The following is a 15,880-nucleotide window of genomic DNA, read 5'->3' as shown; positions in this document are numbered from 1 at the left end:
CCCAGGGAAAGATTTTTGGCACAGAGAGCTGAGCCAAGAATTCCATCTGCTGCCAGCCCTGCCTCTGCAGGGCTGAACTCCCCCAAACTCCTTCTGGGGAGGCTTTGTCACCTTGTCCTGTAAATGATGGATGGTGCTGAGGTCACCCTGGGGCTGCAGATGAGGTAAAAAACCAGAAGTGGGAACTGAAGTAAAAAATCAGAAGTGGAAACTGAAAGTTCCCTGCAGCTGAATGCCAGAGGTGCTGACCAGTTCACTTTGGGGCTTCTCTTAATTATTAACAAGCTGGGAAGGGACCTCAGTGCAATTTGGGGGCATCACAGAGCAGTGAAATCATCCTGGGTGCTCTTCTGTTTGCTTTTGCTGCAGATTAAGTAATGAGGAAACTGGAGCATTAGTAAATAAAATAAATCGATTTTTTAAAAATAAAATAAAATAATTAAATACAATTTTAAATAAATAAAATTATTTTAGGCTATCTTGTGAAATACCTTAAATTATCTGTGTTTTAGTGCCATGTGTTTGGAAATGTATCTAAAAGCTGAATTTTCCTTTGTCACTTTGAGATTTCAATTTCAACTCATTCTTGTCATTCTCTATATGGCAGGATGTTGTCTCCTGGATGGTGTAAATTTAATTAATGATCCTCTTTTCAGTTTGCAAGTGAAGATCTTCCAAAAAACCCTTCATTCTAATTGGTTTATTCATTTTTTTTTATTCTTTTTTTTTAAATTCTTCTTTTTCTTTAATTCTTTCTTTAATTCTTAATTCTTCTTTTTTTTTCTTTAATTCTTTTTCTTTTTTAATTCTTCTCCTTTGTTTGCCAGTACCTGACTGAGGGAGGAGCTGGCACAAACTTCCAGGGACTTCTGAAAACTCTCTGACCTCATCTCACAACCACCAGAGGTGCAGGAAAAGTCCAAAATCTGAAATTCTGCATTTGCTTTGTCTCATGGCAGTTTTGGTTGGAGTTAAGGAAGATTTAAATAAAAACTTTTAAGCATAGTGAGGACAAATATTTAATCCTTGAGGTATTTAAAGGTGCTGGTAGCAGGGCAAGTGCTGAGAAACTCTGAGCATGGAAAACATTGTGGGGAATTTGTGCCACATAATGCAAGTTTTAATGTGGTATTAAATTAAATTGTGGGCTTTAATCAAGGCTGACTTTTTGCTGGCTGACAAAAGATGACAAGGGGTGAAAATCTGATAAGAAGAGATTGGCAGAAGCCCAGAAAATATCACAAATGTTGGGCAGAACCTGTGGCTTGTACTGGAAATGGGTGAGGCCAGCTGGGCATTCAGCATTCCCAGCAGAATAAATATATCCCAGGGAGCCAAGAAGCAACACTGGAAATAATTCCTTACCTAATTTCAGGGTGTTTCAAAGCCTTTGGGTTATTTTGGGGCTGTACATTGCATTATTCAGCCTCATAATCAATGCAATTTTCACTTTCTCAGGACTGCAGTGTTTAAAATAAAATCTCAGTACAATGCTCCCAATTTTCTGTATCACTGAAACCAACCTGATTTAAATCTTCTGTGAAAGTCTCTAAAAACACAAAAGGATTTCCTGCCATTTTCCAGTGCTTTGACTCATTTTCCTTGGAGAGAGAATTATAAATAATTTCTTTCTGAGCTCTGCTGTATTTCTCTGTCTGGTCAGATGTTTGTCCATCCATTCCTGACAGTTCTTTTTGAAATTCTTCATTTTTTAATGTGAATTCTGGGTCTTTCAGGGCTCTTCCTCAGAGCATCATCATTGTAGAAGTGAATTGTGGCTTGTACAGGAAAACTGGCCGGGACCTTCTCTCCAATGTTAGCAAGAAACTTCTGGGATTTGGATTTGGGCAAATGAAGCCTGAGAAGAAGAAAACACATTTTAGGAGAAAAAGTTAAACAGTACATCTCTTGTCCTTGAACATTCAAACTTATTTTTTTAATGAATTGTGGAGGAACAGCAACGGCACATCACGCCATGATCAATCTGACCGAGTGCAGCCAATTTATTACAAAAATTAAGCCATTTTTATACTGTTCTTTATTGTTCATGCCTCAAGCTAATCCATGATTGGTTAAATCCTTTTTAATATTTTAGTTCATTTTAGTCAGTCTTCCTTCTTGTTCCAGATAGCAAGGCAAGATGTATTCTATTGCCCTCTGTATGGCAGTTGTCTGGTGTCAAGTGGGGAATGCTCCTTATCTCTCTTCCTGAGTGATCATAATCAGGGTCCCTCAGCAGGGGACATCTGCTGATAAGGGGCTATGGAATGTCACCACATGACTGATAAGAACTATAACATCCCATTGTGAGATGCTCCGCCCAGAGGGAGGAGCCAAGCATTCCTACCCAGATATAATCTGGAGATTCTGACACACCACACAGCTCTTCTCCACTGGATTCCCCAGAGGAACAGCAGCTGCTTCTGCTTCCACAGATCTGCAGAGGAAAAATTCACCCCTTTCCTACAGGACCCCCTGCTCCAACAGAACCACGCCTGACACTCCAGGAGGACTGCAGCCCCTTTTCCAACTGGACTGCCACCAACACACTGACCCACAGGGTGTCAGGTTGTGTTCTGACTGTGACAGTGTTGTTCTAGTGTATCGCATTGTTGTATTTTATAATTTTATTTTTTTCCTTACCTATTAAAGAACTGTTATTTCCTGCTCCCACATTTTTTGCTTGAGAGCCCCTTAATTTAAAATTCATAGCAATTCGGAGGGGTGGGGAGGGTTTGCATTCTCCATCTCAGGGGAGGCTCCTGTCTCCTTTAGCAGGCACCTGTCTTTCCAAACCAAGACACTTCTTCATGTGTCTCGCTGCGGTTTCCTTGTCTGCCTGTGCATCCTGAGCTGTGTGCTTGTGAGCGTGTTCTTCTCCTTTCGAGCCCTTCAAGGGCAGGGTGACCTTGCTCAGTCTCTCTGAAGGCTGGATTGTGCATCTGCTGTATATGCCCACTGTCCTGCAAAAAACTCTCAACAATTAATTACCTCTAGAATCAGGATTAGGATATCAGGTTAGATTTGGGTTGGTGGCCTGAGGTTGATTTTAGTGGATTTTGTGTCTCCAGGTGGAGGAGGAGGTGTAGACTGATTTATTTATTTCAAAATCCACATTGTTTTGTATTAAAATCATGAATGGCCCCTCTTGTTTTCACTCAGGCCAATTCCCAGTGAAATCTGACGGGAATTAAGGTCCCACAGAATTTCAGCTTTTAGAACAAAGGCTTGTAAAGAAAAGGGAAATTCATTAATTTTCCTTCTCTAAAGGAAAATCCCAATTAGGAGTTTCCCTAATGAAAGAATGCAAATATTGATGAAAACCCTTAGCAGTCCTCTGACCTTAAAAAGCTTCACCTGGAGTTTAACTTTAAATCAAGAGCAAATTAAAGCAACCTCAAATCTGCACCAATCCCACTCCATCAGCAGCTCCTCCCATTTATTATTTGGCCTTAGTGAGCAATAAATGTAAATATAAATTGGGTGAGGCAAAAAATGGAGGATTTAAAGTTACTTTTTCCTTATTTTCATCTTTTTCAGGCTCTGTTCAGCCTGGGCATCTTTGCTGAGGGATAAAAATCTGTGCAGTTTGGTGAGTAATTAAATTGTTACTAAAATGAGATTTTCCAGGGATGAACTGATCCTTCTCCTGAGAAGGAAGGAGTTTAATTGTTTTTTAATTTTATTTTAGAATTTTTTTTGTTACTTTTCCTTTCTCAGGTGACAGGATTGAACTCACCTCACTGGATGCTGGAAGTCCAGGGCTCCTTTTGATCTCAAATTTATCCCTTGGCCATCCATTTCTGGCTGGAAAAAGACACATTTATTAATTAGAATGGACTCAAAATGAAGATTTCATCTATTTTCTTCAGGTAACTGGAGAATTCCACAGCAATGTTGCTTTGTTTGCTTTCTCCTCTAAATGGAATTCTTGACATCATTGCTGTGGGTCTGTTCTCATAAAAATAAAACCTCAGGGCCTTTGTTGGTTGTGCCTCAATCTCTGTTTTTGTTCCTTCAGCCTTCCCACCCAAGCAAATAAAACTAAAAATTGCTGTGCAAGTCAAAGCCAGTCTGAGTTACTTTAAAATTCAGTTTTCTGTTTTCCTCAGTGGTTTACTGATAGCAACATCCCTCCAAAAAAAAAAAAAAATTATGCACATGAAGACATGTTTTTAAAAGTAATTTTCACTTCAACTCCCCCTATAGACAAAACATCACATCCAGATTATGCTTTGAGATTTCAAACTGAGGTTTTTCTCTTTTTTTAATATATATATATATAATTCAGCAAATATAAAGTGCAGTTAAAATGAGGGTTGTGTGGAGTAAGCAGTTGTTTTTGCAGCTCTTGATGCTATAATAGTAATATCAATTTTTATTACTAAATTAAATATACTAAGAAGACAAATATACTAAGAAGATAAATATATTAAGAAGAATTGATACTAATTCTAATATCTAACACAAAATTAAAGATTCTATAAAAATTCTGTATCTAACACAGAATGAGAGACACTCTCACCCATCACCATGCAAAGAACACAAATTTAAGCCACGTTTTCCAGCACTAAAGAAATGCTTGAAAGAACAAATGAGGAACTGCCCAAGCCTGGCCTCCCAGGTTCAATTCCTGCTTTTCCCCAAGGATTCTTTTCCCCAGGATTTGCTCTCACCATTTGTTGGTTCTCCCCATCCCTTGCTGGGAGCAGCCAGGGCCTCCACAGAGCAGAGCTGCTGGAAAATCAGGATCCAGTGGAATCATGGAATGTCCTGAGTGGGGAGGGACCACCAGGACCATGGAATCCAACTCTGGCTCTGCCCAGACCCCCCAAAACCCCACCCTGGGCATCCCTGGGAGCATTTTCACAGAGTAAATCTGATTTTTATGGCAATATTTGGCTTTTCCCCACACCCAGCCTCTCCCTGGCCCATTTTTCACCAAGGGCTCCTTTCCCTTTCGGATCTCCCAGCTCCAAGTGAACTCGAGATGGTTTAAATAACACTGAAATCTTTTTATTTATGCACAAAACCCCCAAATTACCTCTCCCTGCCTCTCTGACACATTCACTGAGTGCTTGGTTATTTTTTGAGGCAGCAGCTCCAGCATTAACCCAAAGAGGACAATCTGATCCCATTAGCTCAGAGGGAGAGCTGGGTGCTGTGCCTGCCTTCTTTTGGTGGGGTCACCACAATTCTGGATGCTCTTTCCACCAAGATTTTCTGATTTTTTCCCATCTCTGGTCCTGTGCAACAGATCCAGCTGGAGAAATGGAAAAGTGCTTTTAAGTAAATAAATAAATAAGTAAATAAATAAATAAATAAATAAATAAATAAATACTACTAATAATATAATTCTATACTATATGCTATTATATTATTATATAACATATAATATTATATATAATTATATCATCATTTTACCTATTAATATATTATAATAAAATATAATAGTATAGTATATATTACTATATTTCATTACTATATTATTATCTATTATAGTATTATAATGTATTCTTATAATATTATATATTATAATATTATAATGATATATTAATATAATATAATATAATTTTATTATCAAATTATATATAATCAGTATTATAATAATTATAATAATTATTATATCATTATATTATTTTACTTCTTCATTTTAGTTCTGAAATACTGGCTTAAAAGGAGGAAGTCTCAGCAAAACAAATAAAATAACAATAAAATAAAATATAAATAAAATATAAATAAAATAAAATATAAATAAAATAGAAATAAAACAAAATATAAATAAAATATAAATATAAATAAAATAAAAAAACCAAACAAATAACGAGGAACACTTTCAGGAATATATTTTGCCCTTTGCTCCTGAAGTTGACAGCTGCTTTTGGGTTTCTGGAAAATGGAATAATTCCATACTCACATTTTCCAGTTGGAGATTTCCCAGCAGGAAAAGCCTCCCCGGTCCTGCCTTACCTGCCCAGGGGCTGCCCCGGCCGGGCGGGAGCTGCAGGAATCCCGGGAATGCCGGGAGCGGCTCTGGATGCTCCAAGAGCTGGGAGAGGCTCTGAGCCCCTCCCGTGTGTGACCTGCCCAAGAACTCACCTAAACAAACACGGTGGGAGCAGGGGAATGCCTACAGGAGAGGATTTCCAAGGAGCCCTGTGCTGGATTGCCAAGCACATTGCATTCTGTTTGCTGGCTTGTGGGGGTACCAGCTCTGGGTTTCTCTGGGTCTGCATTGAAGGCACTCCAGATGGTGTTTCATGTTCACACTCAGGTGTTTATTATTTCTTATCAGTGAAACAGTCTCACTGCTGTGAGTTCTGCAGCTTTTCATTAGAAGGCACAAAAAGGCCAACAATCTTTTGTTCCAAGGACTTTTAAGACTGAACTATCCAATGAAGAACTGACACCTGAATTATTTTCCCTTTTACCCCAATAACTGATCCCACAGAGCTGCAATGGGGACTTTTCTGCCCAATTACAAAATGCCACCCAAACCCATGGAGAAGGAGGAAGAAGAAGGTGAAGAAGAAACCCAGGACCACACCCTGTGCCCTCCATCTTGCTTCCATCCACAACAGACTAAAAACCCCAAAACCTCAATTTCTCACCCAGTGACACACCTGCACTGCTCTCTATAATCCACTTCACACTTTTGTGCATTCCAGTCTATCTTGAAATCTGGGAAGCTTTCTCCATGGATGAGGGTCACAGTCAGTGCTGCCCTGGGGGTCAGGGCACCCCAGAGCAGACACAGAAATATTCCTGGTGCTCTGGGTTTCCACATCATCTGTGTGGCAGTTGTCTTCTGTTCAGTGGGCAGTTTTCCTTATCTCTTCCACACCCACTCCTCCCAGCAGATGTCTCAGCAGGAGACATCTGCTGATAACAGGCTGTTGAATGTCCCTGCATGGCTGATAAGAACTACTGATAAGAACCATTGGGAGATGGGAGCCCAGAAGGAGGAGCCAAGCATTCCTACCTGGATAGAATCTGGAGATTCTGGAACACCAGCACAGCTTCTCCACTGGATTCCCAGAGGAGCAGCAGGCGCCTCTTCACTGGATCTTCAGAGGAAGACTGAAATAGTTGCCTCTTTGAGCCGGGTCTCACAAGCTCTGGGAGGTCTATTTCACACCCAAGATAGCTCAGCTACCTTTGGAGGCATAAAATCAGCAGGATGGCTTCTGATGCAGTGTTGGAAACAGGAAAGGTTTAATAAAAGACAAAATAACAAAACTCTTTACAGAGAAAATCCCATCCAGGTGCAAGAGGCCCTCCTGCCCCTGGTAAAACACCTCACCAAAGCCACTGGTGTCTTTGTTCTCTTCCTTTTCTAGGAAATTGCTCAGGTGGAACTTTCTGGCTCCTGTCCAATTGGCCATCCTTAAGTTTGACGCGCAGTCCCCCAAGCCTTTAAGATGCCTTTTTCACCTAATCAAAAAGAGAAACTTCTGAGCTTCTTACCTTTTTAAAGAAACAAAAGATAGTTTTGTCACTCCCTCAGCCAGGAACACATTCCTACATAAGACTGCACCTTTCTCCAGGATCCCTGCTCCAGCAGAACCACCCCTGGCACTGCAGGAGGGCTGAGCCACAATTCCAATGGCCCTGCTGCCAGCACCCTGACCCACAGGGTGACAGGGTGTCAGGGTGTGCTCTGACTCTGGCAGTGCTGTGGTTTACTGCATTGTTTAATTTAGCTTTTTATTTTCTTCCTTGTGGTATTTTCTGGGTTCCCCATCGGAGGAGGAAATGCTGAATCTGGCTCCATGTTCTTAGAAGGCTGATTGATATGATATGATATGATATGATATGATATGATATGATATGATATGATATGATATGATGGAATGCTATACTAAACTATACTAAAGAACACAGAAAGGATACAGGCAGAAGGCTAAAAGATAATAATGAAAACTCGTGACTCTGTCCAGAGCCCTGACACAGCTGACTGTGATTGGTCATTTAGTTAAAACAATTCACGTGAAACCAATCAAACACTGACCTGTTGGTCAACAATGTCCAAATCACATTCCAAAGCAGCAAAATGCAGGAGAAGCAATCAGGTAATTATTGTTTTCATTTTTTTCTGAGGCTTCTCAGCTTCCCAGGAGAGGAAATCCTGGTGAAGGGATTTTTTAGAGAATGTGACAGTGACACTTCCCTTATACAGAACTGTTATTCCTGCTCCCAAATCTTTTCCTGAGAGCCCCTTAATTTAAAATTCATAGCAATTGGGAGGGAGGGGGTTTGCTTTTCCATTTCAGGGGAGGCTCCTGCCTTCCTTAGCAGCCACCTGGCTTCCCAAAGCAAGACAAGTTCAAAGGTAGGACAGGCTCACACCTTGGAGGCTGTTCCAGGGACAGCAATCCCAGGGAAATGGGGTTTTTGTTTTTAGTAAATCCCATGGGATAGAACATATTTATCCAATTTATCTTCCTGGTGCTGTTTTGCTGCATGTGAATTTGCAGAAATCTCAGGATTATTGCAGAATCAGAATTTGCTCTTTATTAAATACACTCTGTAAATACACTTTTTGCATGTCCTGGGAGAATTCATCCATATCCTGTCGTAAAAAAATAGTTTAAGTTCACATTAAACTTTCTTCCCAGAGAAGGAAAAATAATTTTATTTATTGACCACAGATTATTTAGTGTGAATAGGGCACCTTCAGTCAAAATCTACTCTCTGCCATGTTTAAATGCCTTGTGATATCTGTGAAGTTGTAAAGAAATCAGTAGTGCCCTGTTACAAATAAAAAATATGGGCACAGTCACCTGAACTGTGAACATTTGAACCATATCCCTTTGAACATTTCTGTACCAAAATCAGTATAATTAATAGAACAAAGAACATAGTGAACAATATTAAAAATTCAAAATATTTGTTAAATAACAGCACAGGTCCTGAGGAAAAATGGCAATCTTCTTAAGTGACCTGCAGTGTAATTAAATATCTTGCTAAATTACAGGCTGATCTCCACATATTTAATTTCAGCAGCTCAATTTTGTTTAGTCCTGATTTAACTTGAGAGTTGAAAGGGAAGTTTGTATAGGAGAGTTGATATCTGTGATCTTGCAATCAGATCTGGATGTGAGGAAAATTGATTTATTCCTCTGCCAGCATGGATATTAGTGCAAGACTGGGTGTTATATTCCTGAACTGCTGGAATGTAACACCCCAGAAGGGGCAAAGTTATTCTCAATTAAATCTCTTGGTAAAGCCCTGCAAGACCAAATTTATTAGAAAATTATTGAAAATACAACTTTGGTGATGAAGCTGCCACGTGATCAAATATAATTATTTGTAGGAAAAAATGTGAATATTACATTATAGTACTAATCAAGCAAACCACACAACTTTAATTGGCATTTTTGTGGAAATCATTAACTGAAGTCAGGTTCCTTTTTGCAGTAATTTTAATGTAAGGTGCTTAATTTTGATATTTGGTGAAGAACACAGAATCAGAAAAGTTTTCCAAGAAGTCAGGGAAATTATTCAGATCTCTGACATTACCTGGGAATAACTTTGACAGATTGAACTTCTACAGAAAGGTGTGTCCTCTGCTAATCATTTTGTGTTAATTAAAAGAGGGTTGGATCTTTGTGAGAAATGGGTTTGATGCAGTTTTCTCATGAAGGCAATTATGCATTTGCAAGAATACAGGACAATTAATAAATTATTACCAAAATAAATTGGTATATTTGGGGAACCTGGACACCACTAAAGCATTTATAGTTCTGAATAATATCTGATATTAAACAAAAAAAAAAAACAGACAGTGATAGGAGGCAAAGCTTCTTGCAGAGAAATCCCTGGAAAAGCTTTTAAGGAGAAGGAAGCAGCTGCTCACAAAGCTCAGCAAAGCCTCAAAATATTCCTGTAAAATCAGAAAGAGGAGCTCAGCTACTCCAAGGTTACACAGTGGAGCTGGGAGCTTTGAGGATTGTTATTACTCCCTGTTTTTTCCAAGGTTTCCTTCCACCCTCTGAAAGAGGAGCTGACTGACATGGTTACTTTATTTTTGTTTACAAAACCTATTTCAGTAAATTCCCTGGTGCATGCAAGGCCTTGGTTTAATAATAAAATTAAAAACAACAGAATGTTTTCCCAGTCTAAAGTTCTGAACTTTTTTAGTCAATGCTTGTCTAAAATTCTAAACTTTTTGGTTAAAGCTTGTCATAAAATTCTGAACTTTTTAGTCAAAGCTTGTCATAAAATTCTGAACATTTTGGTCAAAGCTTGTCATAAAATTCTGAATATTTTGATCAAAGCTTGTCTAAAATTCAGAACTTTTTAATTAAATCTTGTCTAAAATTCTGAAATTTTTAGTTAAAGCTTGTCATAAAATTCTGAACTTTTTAGTTAAAGCTTGTCTAAAAGTCTGAACTTTTTGGTCAAAGCTTGCGGTAAAATATTGAACTTTTTAGTCAAAACTTGTGATAGAATTCTGAACTTTTTGGTCAAAGCTTGTCTAAAATTCTGAGCTGTTTAGACAAAGCCTGTAATAAAATTCTGAAGTTTTTGGTCAAAGCTTGTGATTAAATTCTGAACTTTTTGGTCAAAGATTGTCATAAAATTCTGAACTTTTTATTCAAAGCTTGTCATAAATTATGAACTTTTTAGTAAAATTATATCATAAAATTCTGAACTTTTTGGTCAAAGCTTGTCTAAAATTCTTAACCTTTTAGTTGAAGCTTGTAATAAAATTTTGAACTTTTTAGTCAAAGCTTGTGGTAGAATTCTGAACTTTTTTGGTCAAAGCTTGTCATGATTAAGGCCAAGTTACAATATTACAGAAACTAGAAAACCTCCAGCAGCTTCACAGCTCTACATTAATTCTGTGCCGACATGGGCAGGAGCCTGTCTTGAATCAGGGACTGGTTTTGCCTGTTCTGCTTTAGAATCCCTTGCATGGTGAGGCTTTGATTCAGTTTTCTCATTTCCTCATGAACTTTTCCAGGGGAGGGGAACCTCAGAAATTGTGAAAAATGTGTGTTTTAGGATGGGCTTTTCGCAAATATTCAAATGAATATTCTATGTGTTATGTTAGAAAGTGATGCTGTATTGCTTTTCTTGAGTAGTGTGTTAAATATGGTTTTAGGTTATAACATAAGGTTAAAATAGAAACTATGCTATGGAAGGTACTTTTTTTAAAAGAGAGGAATGAGTTATTCCACCAAGATAGCAGCCACAAGACACCTGAATCTTTCAGAGAAAAAGAATTTATTGCTCCCTAATCAGAAGAAATGAAATTCTTCCTGCCTTGCTCAGCCGTCAGGACTCAGGAAGAAGCTGACCCTGCCCAGCCAGAATCCTGTGTGTGAATGGAATTGATGCACCATGGATGAGGTGTGTGAATATGCAACAGGCTGTTGCTTTTAAGGGTTAATCCTCTGTTAATGTGGGGCTTTTTTGGGCTTATTTTGCCCAGAAAAGATACCCGGACTGTCCATAGCTCTTTATTTTTATTGTCTCATATTCTCCTAATCCCAATTGTCCAAATTATTATCACTCTCATTATGTTGTAAATAAGAAGCTTGACTAGGCCAATATTCAAGCAACAATCAATTTATTAATTAATTATGGTAAATATGACCAACACAGCGCTGGGTACAGTGGAGGCAGTTTTCCCTCCGACCGCACACCGATATTTGGGCTTACAGGTATTTATAGGGGTATTCAGAAGCTCTCTCAGCAGTTTCTATTTCTACTTGTTTACACCACAATTCTATACACTGTTGTGATTTGGTTTTTCTCAGGATGCTCCCAAAAAAGCAGATCCCCAGATGGTGGTGGCAGCCTCCAAGACGTTGGTCCAGTTTCCACAAGGACAATGACAAATCCCCTCTGGTGAAGTCCAGGTCCCCAGATGTGGGTCCCCCTTGTTATTACAAGGACTATAAATCTCACAACAGTGATGTCCAGCTCCCCTTGGTGAAGTTGTAAATCCTTGAGATGATGTCCATCTTCCTTTCTCAAGCTGTTTTTCTCAGTTTTGTTAAGGAGTGAGATAAGCACATTTCCTTTCTATATATTCCAAAGCTATAGTTTCAAGGATACAAGCAATATTTTAAAATTATACTTAAAATGTTATTATTGCAGCACTCTTTAAGGCCTGACTACAAGCAAAGAGCAACATTCTGAATGCTGTAATTCAAATGCTCCTAAATCAATCCAGGTTAATTGCAAACACAGGCTAGGTTCAGAGGCCTTCTTCCATGCTTTACTTTCCTCAGTTATTATTAGAATTTGCAGCCGTCCCATGGTTGGTGTCCCCACATATCACAATCACAAATACACACATTTCCTTTCTGTGCCAGACACGAAACACAGCTTTGTATTTCACAATTATATTACTATTTTTATAACCAATTTGTTTCAATTAAACTTTTAAAATTCTAAAAACAAGTGATGGGCGTTTTTCACAGAAATGAAGAAATGCTCGTTGTGGAGCTGAGTGCACTCAAGGCAGAGCAGGATTTGAGGCACAGCCCCTTCCTGCCTGTGCAAAGGTTTCACAAAGCTCTGAGCAGCCTGGGGGCTCAGCAGTGCACCTGAGCTAACCCAGGAAAGTGAATTCCAGAGCTGAGAGCTCGGTTTGGGGATTGATTTCTCTCTTTTGATGTGCCCAGGCAAGTATTGGGACTTCCTGCACAAGAAGAAGTCCCCCAAAGGAGCAGTGTGAGGGGTCAGGTGAGAGCACTGGAGATTTCTTTCTCTCTCTGCAGGGCAGGATACGGCAGCAGGACGAGGTCGGTGTTTCTGAGGCTCGAGATGAAGAATTGTTTAAAATATTTGGCCTCGCAACTGAAACTGTAATCTGTTTGTGCCATGAGTTGTGGAAATATTATGTCCCATCCCTGGAGGAGCTCAAGGCCAGAATCACAGAATCCTCAGGGATGGAAGAGCCCTCCAGGATCATCCAGCTCCACCAGCATCACTCCAAACCCTGTCCCCAAGGGCCACATCCTCTGGGACAATTCCAGTGACTCCAAACCTCCCTGGGCAGCTCAGCCCAAGGCCTGACCACTCTGCCAGGGAAAAGCATTTCCTGAATGTGAAAAATGCCAATCACTTGTTTTTTATAAATTTTAAAAGTTTAATAGTAATAAAATGGTTATAAAAATAGTAATATAATAAGAGTAATAATAATTTGGAAAATTTGGATTAGGACAACATGAGACAATAAAAGCAAAAAGTTATGGACAGTCTGGGTACCTTTTCCAGGCAAAATAAGCCCAAAAAAGGACCCACATTAACAGAGGATTAACCCTTAAAAGCAACAGCCTGTTGCATATTCACACACCTCATCCATGGTGCATCAATTCCACTCAAACACAGGATTCTGTCTGGGCAGGGTCAACTTCTTCCTCTGAGTCCTGATGGCATCTGCAGGGCTGAGCAAGGCAGGAAGAAGTTCATTTCTTCTGATTAAGGAGCAATAAATTCTTTTTCTCTGAAAGATTCAGGTGTCCTGGGGCTGCTATCTGGTGTGAGTCCTTTCTAAAGAAAAAGTATCCCACATGGCATAGTCTCCACTCCAACCTTGTGTTATAACCTAAAACTGTGTTTAACACACTACTCAAGAAAAGCAATACAGCATCACTTTCTAACACAACACATAGAATATTCATTTGAATATTTGCCAAAAGCCAATCAATCATAAAATATGCATTTTTCACACTGAACACCCCCTGGCACAACCTAAAACCATTTCCTTCCTCCTTTCACTTGAAATGTGAGAGCAGAGCCAATTTGTTCCTTGTTTATCTACAGAGCCAGCATGCTACTGCTAGAGATACACTTAGGGAAAAAAATTGTTATTTTAAAATACCCATTGCACTGAATTTCCAAGTGCCTGACAAGACCTTGAGTTCAGAATAATAAAAAAAAAAAGTTGTGGCTTCCTGCCCAACTGTTCAGGAAACAAGTGTCACAAATCTGTTAATGTAGGTGTTGGCTTCTTTCTTGTAGCCTTGCATTTTGCATCTTTTTTAAATCTTCTCTTTTCCCTCACACACCAAGGATCTGCTAGGATCAGACTGAACCACACCTTCCTTTCCCTAGAAAATACAGAAAATATTAGATAACTTAATGCTTAGATATATTGGAGGAGTTCAGGATAACTTGCTGTTTGTTGTGTATTCTGGAGGAGCAATTTGTGTCTGCAGCACACAGGGCAGGTGCAAATCGTGCAGTTTGATTCCCTGCCAGGCTGTTCCTCACTCTGATGTCATTTGGTGAATCAAATGAATTGGATTTAGATGCACTCCTGGCTGGAATGAAATGCATCCATTTGGAATGGGAACAGGAGACAGGTGTCTTCTCTTGGTTCTGTGTGGGACACAAAAGGGAGCACTGTGCCTTTAGGGTACCATCAACCTGGGAATAAGGTCAGGTAGAAGTGTCATGTCATTTCTGAGGAAGATGAGATCCTTTTGTGAAAAATGGGCATTTTATGATTGGTTTTTGGCAAATATTCAAATGAATATTCTATGTGTTGTGTTAGAAAGTGATGCTGTATTGGTTTTCTTGAGTAGTGTGTTAAATATAGTTTTAGGTTATAACATAAGGTTGGAGGGGAGACTATGCCGTGTGGGATACTTTTTCTAAAGAAAGGACTCACACCAGATAGCAGCCCCAGGACACCTGAATCTCTCAGAGAAAGAGAATTTATTGCTCCATCATCAGAAGAAATGAACTTCTTCCTGCCTCACTCAGCCCTGAAGATGCCATCAGGATTCAGAGGAAGAAGCTGACCCTGCCCAGCCAGAATCCTGTGTGTGAATGGAATTGATGCACCATGGATGAGGTGTGTGAATATGCAACAGGCTGGTGTTTTAAGGGTTAATCCTCTGATAACGTGGGGCTTTTTTGGGCTTATTTTGCCCAGAAAAGGTACCCAGACTGTCCACAACCTTTTGCTTTTATTGTCTCATATTGTCCTCATCGAAATTGTTCAAATTATTATTACTCTCTTTATATTACTATTTTCATAACCATTTTATTACTGTTAAACTTTTAAAATTTATAAAAAACAATTGATTGGCATTTTTCACACTTTCCTGTTGTCCATCAGGATAGTTTGAGCTTTGGAGAAGCAGATTTATCACAACTGGTGGGAGCAGCAGGTGAGGGGGGGAATTCTGTCCCTCTGTCCCACTCAGGTGAGAGCCCACCTGAGAGCTGCCCCAGCCCAGGGAGGAGCTGGAGCTGCTGCAGAGCCCAGAGGAGGCTCCAGGATGAGCAGAGGGCTGGAGCAGCTCTGCTGGCAGGAAAGGCTGGCACAGCTGGCATTGCTCACCTGCACAGGAGAAGCTTTGGGCTGAGCTCAGGGTGGCCTTGCAGGGCCTGCAGGAGCCCCAGGAAAGCTGGAGAGAGACAATTTCCAGGGGATGCAGGGACAGCACACAGGGAATGGCTTCCAACTGAAAATTTTCAAGTTTAGGTGGAATGGTGGGAAAAAATCTTTCCCTGGCAGGGTGGGCAGGCCGCGGCACAGGTGAAGCTGTGGCTGCCCCTGGATCCCTGGCAGTGCCCAAGGCCAGGTTGGACACTGGGGCTTGGAGCAGCCTGGGGCAGTGGGAGGTGTCCCTGCCATGGCAGGGGGTGGAGCTGGATGAGCTTTAAGTCCCTTTTCACCATTCTGCCATTCCCACAGAAGCCGAGTCGTGGCGCTGGCGACGAGAAGACCTCGCCTGCTCCTCCTCCTCCTCCTCTTCCTCCCCCAGAGCACGCCTACAACTAACCCACGCCCCGAACCGCTCAGAACAATTCGGAGCGCTCTTTATTCCTTTTCACACCTCCTTCCACCGCAGAACTGCGCGTTCCCCTCAGCGTGAGCCCCAGGCGCCCTCACGGCCGAGCGCTG

General features: G+C 40.3%; 1 protein-coding gene across 1 annotated transcript; it reads right to left on the bottom strand.

Moving 5' to 3' along the window:
* Positions 1–1,704: 1,704 nt before the first annotated feature.
* Positions 1,705–15,662, bottom strand: RIPPLY3 (ripply transcriptional repressor 3; the record flags this gene model as incomplete). Its single annotated transcript, XM_084226335.1, has 4 exons — positions 1,705–1,858; positions 3,740–3,807; positions 4,677–4,737; positions 15,652–15,662. The coding sequence occupies 4 exons, from the start codon at positions 15,660–15,662 to the stop codon at positions 1,705–1,707; spliced, it is 294 nt and encodes a 97-aa protein (XP_084082461.1).
* Positions 15,663–15,880: the final 218 nt, after the last annotated feature.

Source organism: Fringilla coelebs (assembly GCF_963513975.1).
Source record: "Fringilla coelebs genome assembly, chromosome: 2".
In the NCBI taxonomy this organism is placed as follows: domain Eukaryota; kingdom Metazoa; phylum Chordata; class Aves; order Passeriformes; family Fringillidae; genus Fringilla; species Fringilla coelebs.
Note: the sequence above shows the minus strand (reverse complement) of the source record. Positions and strands in the feature narration are given on the sequence as shown.